General features: G+C 35.7%; 1 protein-coding gene across 3 annotated transcripts; it reads left to right on the top strand.

The window, feature by feature from the left end:
• Positions 1-20,006, top strand: dpp9 (dipeptidyl-peptidase 9). Of its 3 annotated transcripts, none has more exons than XM_051117530.1 (21): positions 1-169; positions 3,407-3,497; positions 3,573-3,824; positions 6,149-6,261; positions 6,342-6,515; positions 6,635-6,806; positions 7,743-7,853; positions 9,624-9,752; positions 10,341-10,402; positions 10,482-10,582; positions 11,189-11,366; positions 11,635-11,794; positions 12,446-12,525; positions 12,609-12,761; positions 13,304-13,439; positions 13,532-13,677; positions 14,313-14,459; positions 17,213-17,365; positions 17,737-17,879; positions 19,123-19,234; positions 19,321-20,006. In XM_051117530.1, exons 3-21 carry the CDS (start codon positions 3,602-3,604, stop codon positions 19,411-19,413), a joined length of 2,586 nt encoding a protein of 861 aa, XP_050973487.1. In that variant the 5' UTR covers positions 1-169; positions 3,407-3,497; positions 3,573-3,601; the 3' UTR covers positions 19,414-20,006. The 3 variants fall into 3 exon arrangements, with proteins under 3 accessions (XP_050973487.1, XP_050973485.1, XP_050973484.1); XM_051117528.1 differs by having other exon boundaries at positions 2-169; positions 3,586-3,824; positions 6,638-6,806; XM_051117527.1 differs by having other exon boundaries at positions 2-169; positions 3,586-3,824.
• The last annotated feature ends 5,185 nt before the right edge of the window (positions 20,007-25,191 follow it).

Genomic DNA, 25,191 nt, shown 5'->3' with positions numbered 1-25,191 from the left:
AAGAGTTCGTCAGCGCTTCCGGTGTGGCTGATGATGTTCGGTTGGTTTTCATCAGCACTCATGACTGTCGCTTTGTGCTGTTCTCATGCTTATGGACTGTGTTTTTACCAGCAAATACATTTAGGAAGTCAACAGGTCACAGATGAGAGTTGTCTTTGAGGGTCTACCTGTAAGTACCAGCGTGCGATGTTGCGCGATCATGAATTAAAATCATAATGTTCATAACAATGCGGTTTGCTGTGAGCGGCCCGTCAACAGAGGCCGAGCAGACAAGAAATCAGCTGATGATCTCTGACAATCACCCGCACATACTGATCCTCATCTCTTATAATGTGACGATGAGCTGAGGAAGGCGGTTTAGTGTTTGACAACATAAAGCGCAGCCGATTGAGCTGGAAAACCCAGAGAGATAATGTGCTAGCATGATGATATCGCCTGATGTTATTATTGGTGTTAATAACAACAATACTAGTGTTATTAACTGCTGAATTTACGCGAGATCTGGTATGTAGAAAGCATGATTCATAAGAGATGATGTAGTTATAACTAATGAGTGTAATGTTGTCATTGACTTGACTTCCCGTCATCCAGGTTCAATAGCGGCTAAGCTAACTGTTAGCACTGACAGAGCACACACACACACACACAAATAAGCGGTCAAACATGTCATTCCTTTATCAGCTGATTCTGACTCCAGCGATCTAAAACATAAGATGATAACTCACACAAATTACATACAGATCGGCTTAAAACACGTCGTTTCTCAGTAAATTTGTATTAGCCGGTAGTGGAGGCTGGTTATCTGCGCAAACGGAGCTAATGCAAGAAGGTGTGAATGACTTGTCGTCATAAGGGCGTGCATTATTTTTGACAGTCAAAGAAACGTTTTTAACTCCTGGTATTATCGAATAGAAGTTCAGAAAACATATGAGGCCCAAATTAAATTGCATGTAAGGAACGTGAAGTCCAAAGCGGATCCAGCCTTTTCAATGCAATTGTAACAGCAGCGTTTAATTGAATCGGAATGAAAAAAACATCAGCCTGACAAATGCTCGTAGCAAACGAGTCAGTTAATAATATTTGCCTTTGGTGCTAATATAGTAGTTCAACACTGTATTTCTAACTGAAAAGAGAGATTTACAGTCATGTTGGAAACATTGTGTATTTAGTCCTTTGCAAGCAGGTTTCACTGCTTTCAACCTCTTCAAATCAGTCAGAACATTTCAGTTTCACTTTCCACAGATGTTGTTTTGATGTTAATTGTGTAGCTTTTTGTTTAGTATCAGTCAAATATTGTATTTTTAAATGGCCAAACCATACATTTATGTAGCATTCTCCACCCACTTTTTTAAATGTAGTTTTTATTGTTTACACCCCCTTTCTAACTTATACAGTGTATACTTTTAGTCTCTTTAGATTTGTATGTCTTTTATCTAGTCTATTACCGTGGAAAATGAACAATGACATTAGCTTACAGGTTGTGGGTCAAGTATAGCTTTTACTAATACGTCTTTCACAACCTCTTTGTACAGTTTACCACATCAACAGTTAAAGAAAGGTGAGCCACATTTAGACACCAACTGGAATAATACTGTCAGCATCACCTTTTTGGAATTATAGCATCTGTCCTACTTCCTCCTCAGTGACATCATTCATACCAGCTTCTCGCACTCTCACACAGAGCTGAGATTAATAACATTCCTCATGTTAGCGCTTCATGTTAGTTCTGAACACTTAGAGGCCCTCTGACTGGAAAGCACACACTGACCGACCTACACTCATTTCTGCAGTTTATTGGAAACAGGGTTGGGTAGTAACGGATAATGTACACTGTATTTTATAATCAAATTCCAAAAATCACGGACTTGTAATGCGATTATGTGTTACACTACACCAGTCCAAAGTTTTTGAACAGTAAGATTTTTAATGTGTTTTAAAGAAGTCTCTTTTGCGCACCAAGCCTGCATTTATTTGATCCAAAAGACAGCAAACACAGTAATATTGTGACATATTTTTACTATTTAAAATAACTGCTTTCTTTTTAAATATATTTTAAAATATAATTTATCCCTGTGATCAAAGCTGAATTTTTAGCATCATTACTCCAGTCTTCAGTGTCACATGATCTTTCAGAAATCAATATCATCAATATTTAAAATCATTGAGTACATTTCTTTAAGGACTTTTTGATGAGTAGAAAGATCCAAAGATCAGCATTTATCTTAAATAAAAAGCTTTATACGTTTGTTACATAAAAAAAAAAAAAACATTTGTATCATTATACACTATACCATTCAAAAGCTTGGAGCTTGAAGTATTATTTATTTATTTATTTTAATTAATTTATTAATGAATTAAATTAATACTTTTATTTAGCAAGAAAAATTGATCAAAAGTGATGATAAAGACATTGATAATGTTACAAAACATTTCTGTTTCAGATAAATGCTGTTCTTCTGAACTTTCTTTTCACCAAAAACTGAAAAAAATTCTACTCGGCTGTTTGCATTGTTATACTAAATATTTTTTGAGCAGCAATTTGCAATATTAGAATGATTTGTGAAGGATCGTGTGACTGGAGTAGTAATGCTAAAAATTCATTATCTTTTAAAAACATCAGCTTTTAAATCACAGGAATAAAATACATTTTAAAATATAAATAGAAAACAGTATTAAATATTTTAAAATTGTACTGTTTTTTTCCTGTACTTTGGATCAAAAAATGCAGTCTTGGTGAGCAGAAGAGACTTCTTAAAAAAAAAAAAAATCTTACTGTTCAAAACTGTTCAAAAACTTTTGACTGGTAGTTTTAAAAAATGATCAGTCAGATTAGTTTCTTTTTTTAATCATTACATGATTACACGTTATTCATACTGTAGCATGAAATTGTTTATAATTTGATTTTCTTAATCTCTATCATTTAGGTTTTTTCATTCAAAAAGGCTTCACTCTTGTTATGTTTGGAAAAAAATTTTTTTTAGAAAGCAGCTTAGGTTTTGTTTACAGAGTTTTTCATTTACATTGCATATCTAGTTTAATCAAAACTCCTTTTAAATATTTGAAATGTCAATAATACTGTAATAATACTGTAATAAAAATAGAATAAATAATAAAAAAAGGGTTTTATGATGTAACTTAAAATGTTTAATAGATTATTGCACATTATTGTTACTAATTGCAATTGTTGTCATGTAATTTGAAATCAGTAACAAAACATGTTAATAAACCATATTGGGCCCATTGATTGATCGATTGTAGATCAACTGCAAAATTGCTTATATTAAGGCTGTAGTTTTAATCAAATTGCGATATGCGATTAACCAAAGTAGCTTATCAGCTTTTTCCTGAAAAAAGCCACCAACGAAGACAAATGCATGTTTCAACAATTTTCTTCCTTTTCCTGCAGGTTGCCAGATCTTGTTGAGGGTTGTGTGCTGGTTAATGTATAGAGGAAAAAGGGTGAAACTTGAAGACGACACTGAAGGTAGTTGGAAAAGGTATGGAAACATTTTTGTGACATTATCCCATTTGTTAAAGATCAAACGACTCTTGTATGTTAAGCTGATGAATAGTTCCTGTGTCCAGTTTTGCAGCTGTCAGAATGACCGCAGTAGATGACATCTCAGACAGCACAGAGGTCGTGGAAATGGATGACGTCCCCTCCCAGTTTTTCGTGGAGAAGCACTCATGGGATGGCTTGCGTGACATCATTCACGGCAGCCGGAAGTACTCGGGAATGATCATTAACAAGGCACCCCATGACTTCCAGTTCGTTCAGAAGCATGATGAGTCCGGCCCTCACTCGCACCGGCTCTACTACCTTGGTACCCTTTTCCCTTCAGTGTGAAAACAGTTAACCATGAGAATGCAGCTTCTTGAATCAACAAATGCATTAGTTCCTTGCTTCATTTTCCAGTTAATTGTGTTTTATAAGCCTGTACGTTTTTAAATAATAACGACAACGTTCAGTAGCTATGTTTCCGTCCAAAGATGCAAATTTAACTTATGCGCAAAACTGGAACATCGCATAAAATATTTGCGCATAAAGCACCGTTTCCATTCAGCGAGACAAAGAGAACAAAATTGTCACTTCCTGATAAGCTTTCACTAAATATCACTAAGAAAACTAGGTGAAGCCACTGAAAATAATAGTTTTCATATATAATAAATTGCTTGGACCTCATGGCGAGCAGTAGGGATATGACAGTGAGGAAATTTTCCCACTGGTTAACCAACGTATGACAACGCAACAGGGGAGAGATTAGTGGTAGTTCATTAGAGTTTCCCCCCTTTTTTCACGTGTTTCTTCACTTTTAAATAGCTTGTAAATGCCCGTGTGCAGTTTACTTTCACTTTCGAATTGGCGGCAATTCAACGTCAAGGACAAACTCACATTAAACATAGAATGATTAATTTATTAACAAAACTAATAAAATACACCATGGTATAGGCCTAATGTAAAATAACTGTTAAATAACTTTCACAAAGTTTAATTAAAAAAAAAAAATACTGAAAATCAGCAAACACGGTGGAACCAAATAAATAAGAATCAAATGTTCTTCCAATGTTCTTCCAAAATCTTTTAGATAAATGGCAACAGCCAACAGGCCTTTTTAAAGTCCAAAATCTTTTTAAAACAGGTGCTTCTGTAATTCTTTTCGAACCTAAATCTTTCAGCAACATCTTGCCTTTCTCACCTTACTCGACTCACTCTCCTCACATGATAAATGAAATCGGACTCCTGCCACGGCAACTGTTGTTCGGCACACTGCCCTGAGCAGCCGCGTTTAGTTTTTTAATTGTACTATCTGTTCTCTAACTGAACAAAGTGATTTTTATTACTATTAAAAAAAAATCAAAATAAGGGTGGGGCCGGTGCCATGTAGCAAGCAGTAAATATAGAAATGCAGTCACTGCTTTCGAAGGCGGATGACTGCTGTTTGGGAATGCAGTCGTTTAGGACAATTATACAGAAATACTTTGATAATAGACTTTGCTTAGGCGTTTCATTATAACCAAAACAAAATTTGTGATGCTGTGCAAGGAGATGGGTCTGCTGGTTAGTCAAGTTATCCCGGTCTATCATGCAAAGTCACATTTCTTTTTTAATGTGCATTGAGGAGTTTATTGGGTAAAAGTGTTTCCATCGTAGTTTATGCACATCGGATAAAAAGTTTATCCTACTCAGTTGTGTGCATACGTTTTTTTTATGCGCATTTTCAGAATTGATGCTCATCTTTGCGTTTCTATTGAGTGTTTTTTTTTTTTTTTTTTTTTTTTAAGCGATATTCCAAAGTGCGCATAAAAAAAATAGGTGGATGGAAACACAGCTAGTGTTTTTAATGATGCAAAATCCATGGCAAGTTGTTAGAAATTTAGAGTGTTTTAAGTGCGTCGGACCACATGACATTTCAAAACGTCAACCAATCATTGCTTGACATAGTCAAATGATCTGATGTATTACTCTAGACATGAAGGTATGCAGAGGGCATCTTAATTTGATCATTTACTGTTTTGTTGTGTCCCCCTCCCGTTTCTGCATGTTGGTTGGACCATGTGCCTTTCTGGTCGCACCCCATGACATTATATACTACCATGCAGAGATTTTGCAAGATTTTTAATATGTATTTGGATTCACCAAGGCTTTATTATTTGATCAACAATACAGTTAAAACAGCATATTCTGAATCTGAAATATTACAATTTAAAATAAATATTTGGTTTTAATATATTTTGTTTCACTTGATCCATTAGAAATCACTCTCATTTCTTATCAATGTAGAAAGCAGTTGTGCTGCTTGATATTTTTGTGGAAACTGATGCATTTTTTGTTCTTTGATTAATAGAAACTTCCAAAGAACCACATTTATTTGAAATATAACTTTTTGTAACATTATGAATTTGTTTACTGTCTCTTTCGATTAATAGATACCTGCTTAAAGTTTTTTTTTGTTTGTTTTGTTTTTTAAAGAAACTTATCTTACAATAATAAGATTATGGTGAACAACTTAAAGTTTTGAATTAAAGAATTTCTTTCAATGAGAAAGAAATTATTGTAATGTCAGAGGATTTGTATGAGTCAGGTTTTTCTGCATTTGTTCAAATTGTAGCAAGTTTCTGTAATATCTTCTTCCTTATATTCAAATAGGAATGCCCTATGGGAGCAGAGAAAACTCATTATTGTACTCTGAAATCCCCAAAAAAATACGGAAGGAAGCCCTCCTGGTGTTATCATGGAAACAGATGTTAGATCACTTTCAGGTATCTTACCTTCATGTTAATTACCTAACATATTAATTACATTAATAGGTCAATTATATTAATTTGTGGTCTTCCTATAGGCGACTCCACATCATGGTGTATATTCCCGTGAGGAGGAGCTTCTCCGTGAGAGGAAGCGTCTTGGAGTCTTCGGCATCACGTCCTACGACTATCACCCACAAAGCGGCCTTTTCCTCTTCCAAGCAAGCAACAGCCTTTTCTATTGCCGTGATGGCGGCCATAACGGCTTCATTGTGAGTCTAGCTGTTTTTTCCTGCTTCGCTCAGTTGAATATTTCTGAGAAATTTCTGCATAATGTGTGTGTGCGCACAAAGCTCTGTGTTCCCATGCCTGAAAGTCATGTGATGTTTAGCAGGCCGCCCCAATGAAGCCTGTGGAAATAAAGACTCAGTGCTCAGGGATTCGCATGGACCCCAAGATCTCGCCTGGTGATCCCAGTTTCATTGCCTTCATAAATAATAACGACCTGTGGGTGACGAATATCGAAACTGGAGAGGAGCGAAGGCTTACTTTCTGTCATAAAGGTTTGTTGATCTGTTAGTATACACAAGCAGTTATAGTGTTGACTCTTAAGAGCAGGGGTCACCAAACTTGTTCTTAAACGGGGCCGGTGTCCTGCAGAGTTTACCTCCAACTTTCCTCAACACACCTGCCTGGAAGTTTCAAGTATACCTAGTAAGACCTTTATTAGCTGGTTCAGGTGTGTTTGATTAGGGTTGGAGCTAAACTCTGCAGGGACACTGGCCCTCCAGGAACAAGTTTGGTGACCCCTGCTTAGGAGTATATTCTGATTTATTTTAAACTTAAAGGGATAGTTTCACCCAAAAATAAAAAGTTCATGGAAAAATTTTAACTTATTATTATTATTATTATTATTATTATTATTATTATTATATTTTTTACTGTTCTACTGAAGAAAAACGCCACCTATGTTTTTGATGGCCTGAGAGTGAGAAAATTAACGGCAGATTTTTATGTTTGGCAAATATTACTTTAATGTCTTTAGAACTGAGGGTTAAATCAACATTGTAGTCTGAAAATCAGCAGTGTGCAGCAGGTGCGACACATACAATAAGCTGGAAATATTCCTAGAAGCTTTGTGTTTATAAATATTAAATATGGCTTTATGGTTAATGGCTTAACTTACAGTCAGAGTCTATTTAAATGGTTTGGAGAGGGGCTGTGCTTTTTGATAAGGAAATCAACATTATCACTATTACTACTACTCACGGTGGGATTTTTCAGAATAAAACGTAGTGAAATTTGGTGTATAAGTAGTCTGGAGGTGGGTTTTGCACATGGAAAAAACATTTAATGTAATGTAGTATTATTATTATTATTATTATTATTATTATTAATTTATTTTTCCCCCTCTCTGAGCTTTGATCCATGTAGAAAACACATCAGGTTACATTGAATAGACTTTTCTACAATCTGATATTTCTACTACCCTTGTCTAGGATTGAATAACGTCAAGGAAGACCCAAAGTCTGCTGGTGTCGCAACCTTTGTGATTCAGGAAGAGTTTGATCGCTTCACAGGATACTGGTGGTCTCCGGCTGCTCCTGAAGGTTTGTTAAACACTAAACCAATGGTTTTTTTTTTGGCTTTTGGTACCATGGCACTGATCAGCTTTCTCTTTCAACTTAGGCTTTGATCCTGAGTTTATGGAGTGTGTGCACATGAAATTATGACATCAGTAATGAACAGCTAATCACATGCTTTGAAACTTTTTTTCTTGAGAGAGTCAGTGTAATTGACCATATGCACGGATTACTTCCTTGTTTTAGACAAGCCAGCTCAGTCATTTCCGGTCAACTGCAGTGGCCCATAATAGAAGTGTTCTTTGCTCGTTTTCTGTACATAATCCATTCACAGTTCGAAGAAAAATTTTATTTGTCTAAGAGGACCAAACGTCCATGTATACCATTTCAAGAATGACAAATGCCAGCGTAAGAAAATTACATGAGTAAATCTGCTAAATATGCGCGAGTCATTTTATATGATTGACCGTAATAACCGAAGGAAACAAGCTGATGTCAAAAATAAAGCTTAATTTTAAATAATTCAGACTAAATTTAGAGTAACAAAACTACACCAGTAACAAGTTTGTGCTGGTTAAATATAGGCTATCTAATAGCTTCTACAGTTCAAGATAAAACTTAAAAGATGTAGTTATTAAATTAAATCTAAATAATTAAATAATCAGTATGAATTTGAAATGTTATACCATTAATATTTAACTTACTTAATTTCTACTGAACTATATATAAGTATTTAAATAATTCACCCTTATAGGCTGTTTGTGTCTGAGTTCATTTATTCATTTATTTTAATAACTTTCTGCACTTGATATTCAATATGCTTCAGTGCGGTAAAAGTACTAAAATGTGTTATACTAGTCATTTTATAATAAATTGAAAAGCAAGACTTGAAAAAACTAGGGAGTTGAAATGGTAGCTGCAGCCCATGAGTGATCCTCTACTGCCATCTTCTGATTATTAGTGTAATTTCATGTCATCTTCATCTTAAAAAGTTGTTTTCCATGAAAAGACATTTTGTTCATGTCGTCTTCATGAATGAAAAGTGAATCTTTAAAGTGAGCTGAAAAATAAAGGCTTTAAAATATTACATGACTAGTTCATAGTTCATTACTATGAAGGCAGGTTATTGATTATCAAGAATAACATGTCCTTGAAGAGAAGCACCGCTAGCTATCTAACGTTAGCCTAAACAGTTATGTAAGTGTTTAGGCTGTCAGCATGTAAATGTACAACTACATGTCTGTGTACTCTCCTGGGATTACCAGGCTCAGAATTTACATTATATGTTGTTAAATAATATGAAACTGAACGTTCATGCCGCTATCATGCTATCAACATATTTACGATGTTGCAATTATTTTTCTCAGTTTCTGATAAGAACGAGGCAGAAGAGAAATCTCAAGAGTCTCCACCTATATATAGCGCACATAAAATGAGCTTCACCGGAAGTTTGCGAGCTGGCTTATCGTTATGCGGAAGTTTAAAAGATGATTTTGTCTTTAAATATGTTTTACTATGTAGTGTTCTTTAATTTGGGAAACTGGGGGAGTGACTTTGTGTCAGAGTGTGTTATAGAAGCTGATTGGTCAAATTTCTGAGTTCTATAAACCAGAACAGAACCCGCCCCTGAGCAGGTTAGCAGTGGAGCATGAGTTACAATAACGATGAACACAGCTAAAAGCCAAACCAAAGCTGGCGCAAACTGAACTAAAACTTACCTGGCTAGCCAGCTAAACTGGCTTTATTGTTTGGGCCCCTGCTGCATACCCTTATCAACCTACTCTTGTTTGCTTACAGACGCAGACGGAGGCAGAACGCTCCAGCTGCTGTATGAGGAAGTTGACGAGTCAGAAGTAGAGATTATTCATGTGCCCTCACCAGCTTTGGAGGAGCGGAAGGCAGATGTGTACAGATATCCTCGCACCGGTAATCACAAACACACACTTTTAGAACAACACAAACATTTGGTTGGGAATTAAGAGTCAGTTCCATTTCGTAAATTAATCACCACACTGCTTGTAATCTGAACTGGATGTGATGAGATTTGGTTAGGTGAAAGAAACCAGTTCTAGTCAGCCCATCTTTATATTGCATTGGCCTCGCCAGTTGAAAAAACAAACAAAAACAAAAACGTACATCGGATCCATTCTAGTGCATTTTGTAAACAAATGACTCTTGAATCAAAACAAACCTTAAATCAGTTATCAGGTTGAATCAATCTAACAACTAACTGAATTAATCAAAGAGCTTCTTGACTTACCTATTGGGCTGCAGGTCATTATCTTTGAGTCATCTCTGACTGAAATCAACTCCCTTTGTAGTACTTAGTCCTTAACAGAATCATTAAGTGTAACTGAAGCCAGAAATTATGGCATGAATACATGTGGAAACACAACTCGCAAGTCTGTCCTTAAGAATAGAGTTCAATCTTTTCATCGTTTTGTATATTAGCATTATTTTGTCAATGGAGGTGTGCTAATTGTTATGCTGATGAATGCCTGTTGATGCTTGTAGGAAGTAAGAACCCTCAAATTAGCCTGAAATTAGTAGAGATTCGGACCGACCAACATGGCAAGGTAGGTGCCTCTACCCAGACTTTTTCTTTTGTTTTGACTGGTAGAAAGACTTTACAATGATCTCTTATTCTTTTTGTAGATTATTAGCGCACAAAACAAAGAGCTTGTTCTCCCGTTCACCACACTCTTTCCTGGGGTTGAGTACATCGCAAGAGCTGGATGGACAAAAGATGGCAAATTGTAAGTCACAAGTACTTGCTTTTAAAAAATTTACTCTCTTGTATTTTCTTGTGTAATCTTTCTATCTTCATATGAAAGGAATACTGTGAAACAGAAAAAGTGAGTTCTGTTTCTATACAGCTAAAGTGTTTAGTGACCAGGGGCCATCAAGCTCTCAAAGGAAAAAAAAATAAAATCCATACTATAGCTTTAGGTAGGTTTAAGCAATAGTTCTAAATTTAGTAACCAATGCATTTTTATGTGCAAAGTTATTAGTTTGCACTGTTGAGCACGTTGACAGTTTAATTAGTTTGTTGTTTTATATACAATGGTTAACATGGGTAACTGAAACTAAAACTAAAACAGTCATAAATAGTTTTGTTAACTCAAATAAACATGAAAAGTGAAATATAAAAAAAAAAATATATATATATATATATATATAGTTTGTATATAAAAGAAAAACTTAATAATCATATTTTATTTTAGCTAGTTGCAAAGGTAACAATTCTTTGTAACTTAATATACTAAAAATTAATAAAAACTGTATAGCCGTATTTAAAAATGAAAGAAAGTCTCTATGATACTATATAACACTGTTATATACTTAATTTTGTCTCTTTCCAGTGCTTGGGCAGTGTTGCTAGACCGCAGTCAACAGAAGCTGCAGTTAGTGCTTTTACCGCCTGCGCTCTTCATACCAGTGAGTGTGGATGATCCGCAGTGGGACGAGCATGTGGAAGCCATGCCTGAGGGAGTCCAGCCCTTCATCATCTATGAGGAGGTCACTGACATCTGGATCAATGTGAGTATGAAGAAAGCAGAGCAAAGTTAATATCGTTCACTGACCAAAGCAAACAGAAGAACCGCAGAGCTGTCAGCAGATCTCGCACACGTATGGAAGATATTTAATAACATGCTTAAGACCTGAAAGAATGTCTTAAATTAAATGGAATGTTTTATGATTTGTTTAGTTGTTACAATACCTTTTAAAGTTTAAGATCAGTAAACTGGAATTTACAAATAATACTTTTATGCTTTAATACTTACTCTAATACTCTTATTCCCAATAGGTCCATGATATCTTTTATCCCTTCATTCAAACAACTAATGACAAGATCTCCTTCCTGTGGGTGAATGAATCAAAAACGGGCTTCTGCCATTTGTACAGAATAACCAGCTTCTTACAGCCGGGCTGCCAGCAGTGGAGCAGAGAATACAGTCCTGCAGAAGGTCAGACGCTTGAGCTTGAATAAATTGAACAAAAATATATTGATAACACTGCATTAAAAACTTTAAATGACATAACTTCATTGTGGAAGTTAATAAGTGGATAAGTGTAATAAGTGGATTTAACAAACATTTTACAATGCTTAACCGATCAATTGTCCATGAACATTTAAATATATTTTTAAAAAATCGAATTCGCAATTTCAAATAGCCATGTGTTTATGTATAGAATATTATGTGTTATGTATTAATTAGTATGTCCTACTGTTTTGACATGGCATATTTATTAAACTTTTTTTTTTTTCTTTTTTTTTTTTTTTTTTTTGAGCAACAGATCCCGGGGGATTGTCTACATGACCTAATGAATATTTATGCACTATATTACACTATAATTTCATTTCAGAAAAAGTTTTTACAGGTCTCGTTTAGTAGTTTAAAAACCGCTAGATAGCAGTTTAACCTCCAGCTGAAAAAAAGATATCCTTAATAATGTTTGTAGATTACGAACTCAGTAGAGGACATAAGAAATATTAGCTGGGCATAAAAAGAGTATTAGTTAAGGTGTCTGTCTTTTTTTTTCCCCAAATTATGTTGTATGATATTATTCTAAATTTTGCGTATGATCATGTATGAACATTTTATTTTTTTGTTTAGATGATTTCAAATGCCAGGTAGAGGAGGAGGTGACTTTAACGAGTGGAGAATGGGAAGTCTTGGCCAGACACGGCTCAAAGGTTTGCTGTTTTATTCAATGAGTCAAAAAGCAAATGTCCTCTATTCCCGTTCTTTATATTTTTGCCTTCATCTTCATTTGCAGATCTGGGTTAATGAAGAAACCAAACTGGTGTATTTCCAAGGCACAAAAGATACTCCACTTGAGCACCATCTTTATGTTGTGAGCTATGAGTCTCCTGGAGAAATTGTCAGACTTACTAAGCCGGGTTTCTCTCACAGCTGCTCTGTTAGCCAGGTGTGTGTGTCTGTGTGAGACCCTGTTAATGCCTGTTCACAACAAATCAACAAAAATTGCTAATGGCTTTTTATCAAAAAATTTTCATAGTTTTTTGCTTGCAAAAAAATTCCTTGAAAATATAACTTGATGAAAACTCCTATTTAATAATACTTTTTATTTATTTTATTTTTTTTACATGAAGGATACATTTTTTTAACCAAAAAAAAAAAAGAAAAGAAAAAATTAAAACTATAGTTAAAAAAAAAAAAGTATAGTAATATTACAGTTTAAAGTAACTGTTTCTGTATGAACTTTTTTTGCCATTTTTCCCCCACAAAAATATTAAGTGAGTACATTATATTAAAATTTTTGTTCTGGAATTGGACTACTCCTTTTAGTCTAATGGCCAAAGGCTGAATAAGCTTTACTTTATATCATCTTGAAGCAAATCAAGTAGTGTTTCGTGGCAGGTCTATGCAGTCATCTCTTTTCCGCATTCTGTTACATCTACATGATCTGTGTACAGTCTCTGACTATCTGTTCCTTCTCTTTCAATGCAGAACTTTGACATGTTCATTAGCCACTACAGTAACGTGAGCACGCCTCCGTGCGTTCACGTCTACAAACTGACGGGTTCTGACAGTGACCCCCTGCACAAAGAGCCGGAGTTTTGGGCGAGCATGATGGAAGCTACAGGTGAGAGCAGGGTCGTGAGCTCAGGGTGATCTCATGCAGTGATGGGCGAAAAAATAACATGCTCTAAAAACATGTTTGCTTGTGCTGTGCAGGTTGCCCGGCTGATTATGTCCCTCCTGAGATATTTAGCTTCCCTGCCAGTTCCGGTTTCCACCTCTATGGAATGCTGTACAAACCTCACAACCTGAAACCAGGCAAAAAACACCCCACAATCCTGTTTGTGTACGGCGGCCCGCAGGTGGGTTTGGCTGAAAAGTGTCGCTGTCGATTTCTGAAAAATGCCCATTATTGTGCTACATAAAGTAGCTGCCATCATTCATTCACCCATTTGCTTTGTTAGTCAGGTGTGTGCACTGTTCATGCCTAATCAAAGGTGACAAAACCAGGGCTTCCGAAGGTCCTTAAAAAGTCTTACATGTAGTTGTATTAAATTTAAGACTATAAAACATCTTAAATGGTACAAGAACGTTTCAGGAGGTTGTAATTTGGGGATGGAAAGACAAGAATTGCCACATGGCTGAATGTGATGATTAAACTTTAAAAGGCTATGATTTTTATTGAATAAATATGAGTGCTGCAAGTTTCAAAGTCAGGTGCCCTGCGTGCAGTTGGTACCGGGAAAACCACTATATTTCTGCCGTTCTGAAAGCGCCACCTGTTGGCAGAGAATGAATGTGCATTTTCAATAACCCCGTCTGTTGATAATTACAAATTTTCTCCCTACCATATCTAAAATTTTCAGCTTAAATGAAGAGTTTCATTTCATTGCATCATTGGCTTTTATCTTACTGGTTTCATAGGTTCTTTACTGCGTCTGTACTTTTAACATGTTTTCTCGTTTTTTTTTTTTTTTTCCTCCTGTTTTTTTTTTAGGTGCAGTTAGTGAATAACTCGTACAAGGGTGTGAAGTATCTGCGTCTGAACACGTTGGCATCTCTGGGTTATGCAGTGGTGGTCATTGATGGAAGAGGCTCTTGCCAAAGAGGCCTCAAGTTTGAGGGGGCCCTTAAAAACAAAATGGTAACTAGAACAGACAATCTATTCTCAAGTAACCAGACATTTGTCAACATTGCAGCAGATTTTTGCCAAAGAACTGAACGCTTGCACAGCAGTAGACACAGTTTGACTGATGTAATCAAAATAAATGGGGATTGGTCATTGTACATGTGTTTTTACACAGCTGAGTTCAGGCTGTTGTGTGCCTGCTGGAAAAAAAAAGATTGTGCAAGTTTGTGTGAAGACCTTAATGCCACATTAGAATCACTTCTGTACCACCTATGCAGTGTACATTTATCAGTTAAAATGAGACAGAGTCAGCCACTCAGTTTGGACCTGGTGATTTCGGCCAGCTCTTGGCATTTTTCTGAGCTGTGTGCATCACATGGCCCATGATCTGTTGGTATGTGGTGCTGTCTGAACCTGAGATTATAAACAGTTTCACATTTAACACATTACCGCCTGCTTTTAAAAGGTCAGCCAGTGTGTGTTAAAAACAGGTTGCATAAATGCTTTATATAGACACAAATATGATCACGCTGCAATTTAAGTTGCCCAAATGATCAGTTGTGAAATGTTAAGGTGTTAAAATGATTACTGAGTGACAGCTCATACTGACTCTGACACATGATCCCACGTGTAACTCTCAGTCAGACTGAATTAGACGCTTCCTGTTTTGTCAAACTCATATTCATATCACTGCTTATTGAAGGTCACTTAGGTGTGATGTAAAGTCCGTTTATATAATAACATAGGCACTAGACTACTGCTTAATTTGCTGACTATAAATTGACTAGTTATTGTTAAAGGAAAATTTTTTATGATTTGTGTTGAACCAGTAAGCAACCACCTAGCATTCATCCAGAAAAACGAAGGTAGTAGTTACTAGTTTGTTCTAGATGAATACTAGGTGGTTGCTTACTGGCATTGACTGTATATATGCTATTTTTTTAAACGTTTAAGGGCTTTATTTATTTATGAATTTTTGAGAAATTAATACTTTTTTATCAAGCAAGTATGCTTTAAATTGATCAAAAGTGACAATTAAGACAGGTTACAAAAGACGTCTATTTTAAATAAATACTGTTTTAAACTTATTTTAAAAGTAAAAGTATGTTAGAAAACTAATGGATGTCAGCATAATAAGAATGATTTTTGAAGAATCATGTGACAGTGAAAATTCAACTGCCATCACAGGAGTAAATGAAAAAAAAAAAAAAAACATTTAAATGGCAGTGTACTAGATTTTGATAGTGATGTTTTACAAAATTCTGCCTTTTTTTTTTTTTTTTTTTTTTTTTTTTAAAACACCATTTGCTGTTAGCCAGGTGTGTGTGTCGGAGACTCTGTTCACAATAATCAGTCAACAAAACTGCATTTAAAAAAAAAACAAAAAAAACCCCACACACACACAACTGGATTTTTACAGAAATGTCTGATCTAATTTTTGGCTTGCAAAAAAAATGAAGAAAATTGATAAATCTATTTTCTGCCATTCTTATCAGGATTTTTTTGGGCTTTAATGATATACAGTAGTCAACATTTGAAGTGGATTAAAACCTTTTATAAATTTGTCCTAAAACCAAAAAGAGTACCTGTTCTTGTCTTAGGACAACTTTGAACTTTTATTGATCCATTTCAAATGTTGACTACTATATTTAATGTCATTGCTTCAGTGGCTTTTATCTTACTGTTTGCATAAGTGGATGTAAATCAATTTTACAATTTCGTAAACATTTAACAGTAAGATCTATATGTTAACATTAGTTATGGCAATATGACTAGGGACAGCATTTAATTTGACAGCATTTATTAATCTTAGTTAAACGAAACAAACTGCCTTGAGTATTTCGCATGGCTGTAGTTAAGGATCATTGAATGCAGCATACCAGGTTTAAAGGAGAAGTTCACTTCCAGAACAAACATTTACAGATAATGTACTCACCCCCTTGTCATCCAAGATGTTTGTATCTTTCTTCCTTCAGTCAATAAGAAAGTGTTTGAGAAAAAAAATCAGGAATTATCTCAATATAATGGGTATAAACTTGCAAAATGCAGTTCAAATGCAACTTCAAAAGGCTCTAAAGGATCCCAGCCGAGGAAGAAGGGTCTTATCTAGCGAAACGACTGGCCATTTTTAAAGCAAATATACTTTTTAACCTCAAACGCTCGTCTTGTCTAAGTCTGGATGAACACTCCGGTTCAATACGGACAGTACAGTTAGGGTATGTCGAAAACTCCCATCTCATTTTCTTCCCCGAATTCAAAATCGTCCTATATTGCTCCAGAAGTACTGACCCAGTGTTTACAAAGTGAACATACAAAGATCAAACACCCTTTACAAAAAAAAAAAGATAAAACAGCGATGTAGAAAGAAACGCAGAGACGAGTCAAGACAAGCATTTGAGGTTAAAATGTGTATAAATTGTCAATTTGTTTCAAAAATGACATTTCGCTAGCTAAGACCCTTCTGACTGGGATCGTTTAGAGCCTTTGAAGCTGCATTTAAACTACATTTTGAAAGTTCAAACTTGAGGGCACCAATGAAGTCCATTATATGGAGAAAAATCAGTATTCACAATCAAAAATAAGTGTTTTCCTCAAGAAACAATTTCTTTACGACTGAAGAAAGAAAGACAGGAAGATCTTGGATGACAAGGGTTTGAGTATATTATTCGTACATTTTTGTTATGGAAGTGAAATACTCCTTTAATGACTTAAATGCGGTGTATGGTACTCTTTTGTTTATATTAATATTCTTTCTTCCTCAACCTCAGGGGCAGGTTGAGATTGAAGATCAGGTGGAGGGGCTTCAGTATGTAGCAGAGAAGTACAAGTTCATAGACATGAGTCGAGTTGCCATCCATGGTTGGTCTTATGGTGGATTCCTGTCTCTCATGGGCCTCATTCACAGGCCAAACATCTTCAAGGTGAGATTTACAGCCTCCCCAAAGTCATGTCTTCTTCTTAAAGTAATAATTTACCTAAAAATAAAAAATTCTTGTCAATTTTGAGTTTTTGTGAGAGATCTCTCAACCCCACCCATGCATGTTTACCTACTTTAACCAGCAGGTGGCATCTCAGATTCTCCTTAACAGAGATTGAATTGCTGAACTTTGATGCTTTGCTAAAATTGTAATGTCAGTCAATCAAAGATTGTTTTTATACTGTAGGAATTACCAACATAGAAGAGACAGTTGTATTTTGAATATAAGCAGCAAACATGTTTAAACTGCGAAAATCAGAAGCTGTAGTTTTGTTCTCATCATGTGTTAAGCAAATTAGCCATTCTGTGCTCCAGGTGGCCATAGCAGGAGCTCCTGTGACGGTGTGGATGGCATACGATACTGGCTACACCGAACGCTACATGGATGTGCCTGAAAATAACCAGCAGGGGTATGAGGCGGGCTCCGTCGCCCTGCACGTCGACAAACTTCCCAACGAGTGAGTTACTGTGGCTCAGGCCAGAGAACATAAAATGCTTGATTCACCGTCATTATGTGTTCTTGGCATACAACTTCATCTCTTTCAAACAGTAAGCAACCACCTAGCATTCATCCGGAAAAACAAAGACAGTGGCTCTACTAGTTTGTTCTAGATGAATACTAAGTGGTTGCTTGCTGGCAATGACCGTATATATGCCATTTTCCAAAATGGTTGAGGGATTTATTAATTTATTTTTGAGAAATCAATACTTTTAGCAAACAAGTGTGCAAAAGTCACAATGAAGACATTTAGGTTACAGAAGATTTCTGTTTTAAATAAATACTTAAACTTCAAACAAGTATAAAAATGTCAGCATGTTTATTTCTTTTGCTCCTCATTTTAAAGTCTACATAGCATGTAAAGTTGCCAGTAATTTATTTAACCTTGTAAAGCCTGACATAGTCACCTAAACCTAAACTTTTTTTTTTTTTTTTTTTTTAATCGGAACAGTTAGTTGAATCTTTTTTTTTTTTTTTTTTTTTTTTTTTTTTTTTTTTTTCTCAACAATTTTGTTGAGAAAATCATGTTTGATACATCTGGCTTTTATGGCTCATATAGTATACCTCAATTTTACTCAGAGGCAATTTGATGTGCATTATTTTTATGCCCAAAAATTCCAATAATTTATCAAATATTAATAACAAAACTACTTGCATAAAATGTAAAATATGCAGTTCTCTATATCTCCTAATAATATCTCTTAGTAAGATGATATTTAAAGCTTTGTATTTATTGTGGGGAGAAAAACATAATGCAATGCAATACATTGCATGTAAAAGTCTGAACATCATATTTGATACTTAAACTTTAACATGACTTTTCTAAAGCATGTATGGATACTTGATTAAACAGTCCTGTAAGTGTTCATCTGGAAATATTACTAACAATTTAAAAGTTATCCTTACATTTTCTCCAGGATTTCACAGCACAAAAGACTTATGAACCACAACCTAATGGACATTTTTAGAATTACACTGAAAGGCCATTTAAAATGCTAAACGAACAAAAAAAAAGTCAGATAACAGAAAGCATGTAGTAGATTGTGTACAACAGGGTTTTCAGCCAAAGACAATTTAGAAATGTCATTATTAAATATGATACAGTTTCCTCCATTCTAACCATATAAATAACTTCCCAGAATGCATTATTAGAAATACTGTGAGCTAACTATGTTTATTCTTTGCTTTTTTTTCCCTCCAAGGCCAAACCGATTACTTATTTTACATGGGTTCCTTGATGAAAACGTGCACTTTTTCCACACCAACTTCCTGGTTTCTCAACTCATCCGTGCAGGAAAGCCATATCAGCTACAGGTTTGAAAACAGTGTTAAAAACATAACCTTATAATGTTAGTATATTTCCCCCCCTCAACCACATAATTAATTTGCGCTCTCTGTAGATCTACCCCAATGAGAGACACAGCATCCGCTGTCCTGAGTCCGGAGAGCACTACGAGATCATGCTACTGTACTTCCTCCAGCAGCACCTCTGATGAGGGCCTTCTCCATTCCCAGCGTCCTCTACTTCCTTCTGCAGAAATGACAGAATACGGCCCTCACCGGTTCCCCAAACCCGCCTTTGCTTTCTCGCACTCTTTCTGGAAGGAGTGTCTTTGCAGCAGCCAGAAACAGACTTGTCCCCAAACCTCATGTAATTTTGCGCATGTCGGCACACTTTTAACAGGAAGGACACGTCCGAGAACGGAGAAGAACCCAGTAGCTCATTAACCTCATTAAATGAATTTTGGATTATGTGCCACATCTAGGTAATGTTTCTTTTCCGGCTCCCTTCAAAACACTGATTATGTTGCCAAATGTGTCTTTATTTTTTAAATTTGTAGTTAGTGGCTTATCAGAATACAGAGACTGGATTTCTACACCTACGTACAGAAATGCTCTTACCGCCCCCTCTGCTCATTTAACTTAAGCTTTTTCAGTTCTATGAATGCAGTCGTGTTTCGGTCCAACATGAATTCCAGCGTCACTGGTAGCCGCAGTCATGTGGCTCTCACGTAAGGACACCTCACACTACTACCTGCAGTTCATATTTTAAGTGTGTATTATTAAAGGAACATATTTTTTATGAATTTGTTGGTCGTTTATCTTTCGTGTATGCCGTTTTAGTCAAAGTAGCATATACTTTTCACTTTAGTTAAGACAGAAATAAGCCATCTGATTTACTTCTGTGATATAATGCAGACTCAAAATTGTACTTTAATGAGGAAGAAATGTCGGGTTGAATTTCATACACCAGGAATTGAATGGATAGTGAAAGGGGAGTGCTTCATATTCTGATCGTATTTTTTGTTCCAAGCACATTTTACCAATTCCAAACCACATCAGTCTTAATAACTACTGGTAATTTTGTGTTTAATCATTTGTAAGTGATATGTAATTTTCTATGAACGCTGGAAGTGGAAAAACCTCTTACATTTAAGGTGTGCATAATTATTAAGCAGGTTTCCTTTTACAGATAAAATGAGCTAAAAAAGACATATAGCTTAAACTGAAAAGTCAAAAGTTATTAAATGCCCATGAGAAGGATGCAATACTAGAATTTGCAAAGTTAAGACATGACCATGGGACAGCGAAATGCTCATCGGGTCAGAAAAACAAAAGACATGTGTTAACTGCAAAAGGATTAAGATGAAGACAGGGTTCCTATGGCGTTTGGAAAAGTATGGAAAGGTATGTAATTTTATCAAAGTATTTTCCAGGTCTGGAAAAGTATGGAAAAAAAAAAAAAGCAGAGTATTTGTGTTTCCAGAATTTTGACCCTGTGTAGATTTTATAATAGAAAAGTATGAATTTAATGAAAATAAATGTATTGTACAAGAAGCAATATTTCATGGCAGCTGTTTAGTGATTGTTAAATACGACCAAATTAATTCAAGATGCACTTTTTCATTGTGCAAATGTCAGGTTATAAGCATTTTGTGTTTCTTTTCACTATACAGACTTTTGTGTGCACACAAGAAACCGTTCAACTTAGCATATAGGACTATGCATACTGATCCACCTATAGTGCCATCAGCCCATCTTGAGTTGTGGTTTCTTGGCCACCTCAGTCTATACATTAAAGAGACCTAAGGCCTTACAATATGGCATACTGCCCTAACAAAAGCCACATTTTAAACCCTTCTTTTACAGGCCCTTGAACTTGGTAAATTTTATGCCATCAGCCCATTTCATGTCATGGTTTCTCCACCGTCACAGAGGATGTGTTAAATTGTACATTAGGTCTTGATATTAGAGGTACTTCCATAAGAAAAGCCAAATTTTGAGCAAGCATATTTCTGTTAATTCATGTGCATGCATGCTCTCATTTTATTCATAGTAAGATGGCAGTGATGCACAAAGGAAAACAGGTTATATAAAACTAGAAATTGTAATGCGCAAGCATGCAAAAAAGGGTACAAACATTTTTCTTGTGTGCATGTAAAAAGTCTGTATTTTGTTTTTATTATTATTTTATTATTATTATTTGTTATTTTAGGGGCTCTGTATGTTGTCACAGAGAAAAAAAAAAATTATGTATTGAAATATTTAATACGAATATTTAAAAAAAAATCTATATTAAAAATATTCAATAAAAAAGACAAATATTTACAGATTCTACCAACTGTAATGCTCTATTATTTTATGAAATAATTCTTTATGAACCCTTTATGTTAAAAAAATTTTTGTAAAACAAAAAAAAAAAAAAAACGTCTGAGAGGTTTGGAAATTTGAGTCTGGAAAAGTATGGATTTTAAAATGGAAAATGTGTAGGAACCCTGTGAAGAATTAGGTGTGAAACCATCTGGAACCCTTTAGTCTACCACACCACCATTTTCCAGAACTGCAACCTACTCTAGAGTCTCCAGAAGTACAAGGTGTCAGGTTCTCAGAGACTTCGCTTGGGTCAAAAATCCCCCCCAAAAAATGACCCTCACTTAATAAGACTCACATGCTGAAGTGCTGCGAAATACATGAAGACAGATTTTCATTTTTTTTTTTTTTTTTTTTTAAAGGCTTTATTTACAGATACGTTGCTCCAAAAGGAGCAGCATTACATCCTCTTGTACCACTCTTTCTAGGAGTTATCTTCAAGAATCTGGCAGCAAGTTTTGAGCGTTCAATTTCTAGTCCTCATCCTATTCTGAAAAGTCTGACTTGAAGATACAACATATACAACATACTCTTTTTGCAGTCGCAAAGTAATTACTTATTCCAAAAAGAACCCATATGTGATTTGGGACGCAGCCTACCCTGGTGAAAAAACCAGCATATGCTGGTAGGCATGTTCTGATGCTGGGATGCTGGTTAGGTATGTTTTGGTGCTGGTTTAAGCTGGTCCTTTGCTGGTTGATGCTGGTCTTTGACCAGCAACATGACCTTAATGTCCTTAATGTTTTTAAGAAGCAGAAGTCTTCTGTGCTGCCTTTACTATTGAGTTTATGTTAACAATCCAGGTCCACTTTATCTTCCCGAAGTAGAAAGGAGCAGGTCCCTCTTTGTTCTTCCAGAATCTGATGATCGGCTGCTTTGTTTTGGAGGTGTTGAGTGCCAGATTGTTCACAAAGAAACATTCTGATAGTTTACAGACCTCATTCCTTCAGGCAGACGCGTCTCTGTTATGATTAAGTCCCTCCACAGTGGTGTCATCCGCAGACTTAATGACTGAACTGGTGCGGTGGATTGGTTTACAGTCATGTCTGTAAAGAGAATACACTGATCAGCCACAACATTAAAACCACTGACAAGTGAATAATGTGTTACAGTGGCAGGGAATGGGATATATTAGGCAGCATGTGAACAGTCAGTTCTTGAATTTTATGTCCTGGAAAAATCAACAAACAAAATGATCTGAGTGACTTTGACAAAGGCCAAGAAGTGACGGCTCAATAACTAGGTCAGCGCATCTCCAAAACAGCATCTCCTAGTTTGCAGTGGTCTGCTGTTAGCCACAGGACTCATTCAGAGGTTTTGTGGAGTCATGGGCAACACTCAACACTCCACACTCAACATGATTTCCCATGTTACTTCCCTTGCAAAGATGTTAGGCAATTATAACTGAGGTCATTAAAGAGTCCTACAGATACAAGAGGCAGGACGAACAGCTTGTTTCAAGATCAGATGTTAAAGGGGTCATCGGATGCCCATTTTCCACAAGTTGATATGATTCTTTAGGGTCTTAATGAAAAGTCTCTCATATACTTTGGTTAAAAAATTCTCAATGGTTGTGTAAAACAACACCCTTTTTACCTTGTCAGAATCAGCTCTGCAAAACTCATCTCATTCTGGTCGAGGCTGCTTTAAATGCAAATGAGCTCTGCTCGCCCCGCCCCTCTCTTCTCTCTGTGGAGTGACGAGCCTGTTTACTTTAGCCGCATTTAGCCACATTTAGCCGCTAAACTTGCTAACTAGCACGTTATTAGGAAAGGCGATCGCAAAGATTCATAAAAAAACCCTTATACTCCCTTCTGCTGTAAGTGAAGCTGGATCATGAATGATTTGCGTGAACATAGACACATTTATGTAGATCGGGAGGCGCATTCCCTTCACAAACAAACGTAATCTACTGCATCTTCAGCAGCTCAGATGTCGTGAGTAAATGACGACCACTATGTTCATTATTACATCCAGCAACACAACACCTCAATCGCTCAATTCTTGTCTAACTTACATCCCTGCTCCGGCATCAAAACAATGGAGGTCGGACTGTTACAGCTGATCTGAGGTAAGAGCTCATGTCAATCAACTATCGTGGGAGTGTCCTCTGTGGGTGTGACGCCACAACGACAGGCATCTGAGAACGGCTCGATTTGAAAAAGGGGATATTATTTTTACAGATTAATTAAAAACCACTGCATGGATTTTTATCATTATAGGGTAGATTTGTACATACACTGCCAACACACATTACTGTTCAAACAGCATGTAAAAGTGAACTTTGCATCCGATGACCCTTTTAACCAAAATTTGTTTGCAAATTTCTGAGGCCTCTGAATTATTATCATCATGATTAAAACTTTGCTGGAGCTATTGTACACACTATTGTATCTACTACATGCTTTTTTAGCAAGTAAAAGTCCTTTTAGTGTAATTCTAAAAATGGAGAAGTCCACTTCCAAAACAAAGATTCACATATAATGTACTCACCCCCTTGTCATCCAAGATGTTCATGTCTTTCTTTCTTCAGTCGTAAAGAAATTGTGTTTTTTGAGGAAAACATTTCAGCATTTTTCTCCATATAATGGACTGATATGGTGCCCCGAGTTTGAACTTCCAAAATTCAGTTTAAATGCAGCTTCAAATGATCACAGATGCGGCTGTAAACAATCCCAGCCGAGGAAGAAGGGTCTTATCTAGCGAAAAGATCTGTTATTTTCATTTTAAAAAATACATTTTAAATACTTTTTAATGTCAAACGCTCGTCTTGTCTTTCTCTCCCTGAACTGTGTGTATTCTGACTCAAGACAGTTCAGGTATGCTGAAAAAATTTTAATTTTTGTATTTTCTCCCTCAACTTCAAAAATCATTTCAAAATCATCCTACATCACTGCAGAAGTACCGACACAGTCTTTGCAAAGTGAACATGCAAAGAAGATCAAACACCCTTAACAAAAAAGGTAAAACAGCGATATAGGACGATTTTGAAGTTGAGGGAGAACATGAGATGGGAGTTTTTCGACATACACTAACTGTCATGAACCGGAACAAAAACAGTCCAGGCAGAGAAAGACAAGATGAGCATTAATGACATTAAAAAGTATATAAATTATATTATTTTTATTAAAATAACTGATCGTTTCACTAGATAAGGTCCTCCTTCCTCAGCTGGGATCATTTTCAACCACATTTGGGATCATTTGAAGCTGCATTTAAACTGCATTTTGGAAGTTCAAAATCAGGGCACCATATCAGTCCATTATATGGAGAAAAATGCTGAAATGTTTTCCTCAAAAACATAATTTCTTTACGACTGAAGAAAGAAAGACATGAACATCTTGGATGATAAGGGGGTGAGTACATTATATGGGAATCTTTAAATCTTTAGTCCTTAAAGGTTGTAGTACTCCTGTCATATTTGCTGTGAAATTTTTTACTGATTTTAAGTAAACATCATTCTTATGTTGTTGGTAGTACTCCAGTATTTCTACACTGTTATAAAGATCTTATTGATTTGCTTTACAAACAGAATTTCATTTTATTTTTTGGGTATATTAATATCATTATACTGCATCAGATTGCACATTTTAGCTCTGAATAAAAACAATGTGCTTTTT

The sequence above is a fragment of the Labeo rohita genome, chromosome 8 (genome assembly GCF_022985175.1).
Source record: "Labeo rohita strain BAU-BD-2019 chromosome 8, IGBB_LRoh.1.0, whole genome shotgun sequence".
Classification (NCBI taxonomy): Eukaryota; Metazoa; Chordata; class Actinopteri; order Cypriniformes; family Cyprinidae; genus Labeo; species Labeo rohita.
The sequence above is the reverse complement of the archived record's forward strand: the minus strand, read 5'-3'. Positions and strand labels throughout refer to the sequence as shown.

Excerpts from the sequence above, each read along its gene's own strand:
- dpp9 (XM_051117527.1), top strand. The coding sequence starts at position 3,442 with ATGTATAGAGGAAAAAGGGTGAAACTTGAAGACGACACTGAAGGTAGT. Across the intron at positions 9,753-10,340 it reads GTACAGATATCCTCGCACCG|GAAGTAAGAACCCTCAAATT; the intron begins GTAATCACAAAC and ends TGATGCTTGTAG. Across the intron at positions 17,366-17,736 it reads ACAGGCCAAACATCTTCAAG|GTGGCCATAGCAGGAGCTCC; the intron begins GTGAGATTTACA and ends TCTGTGCTCCAG.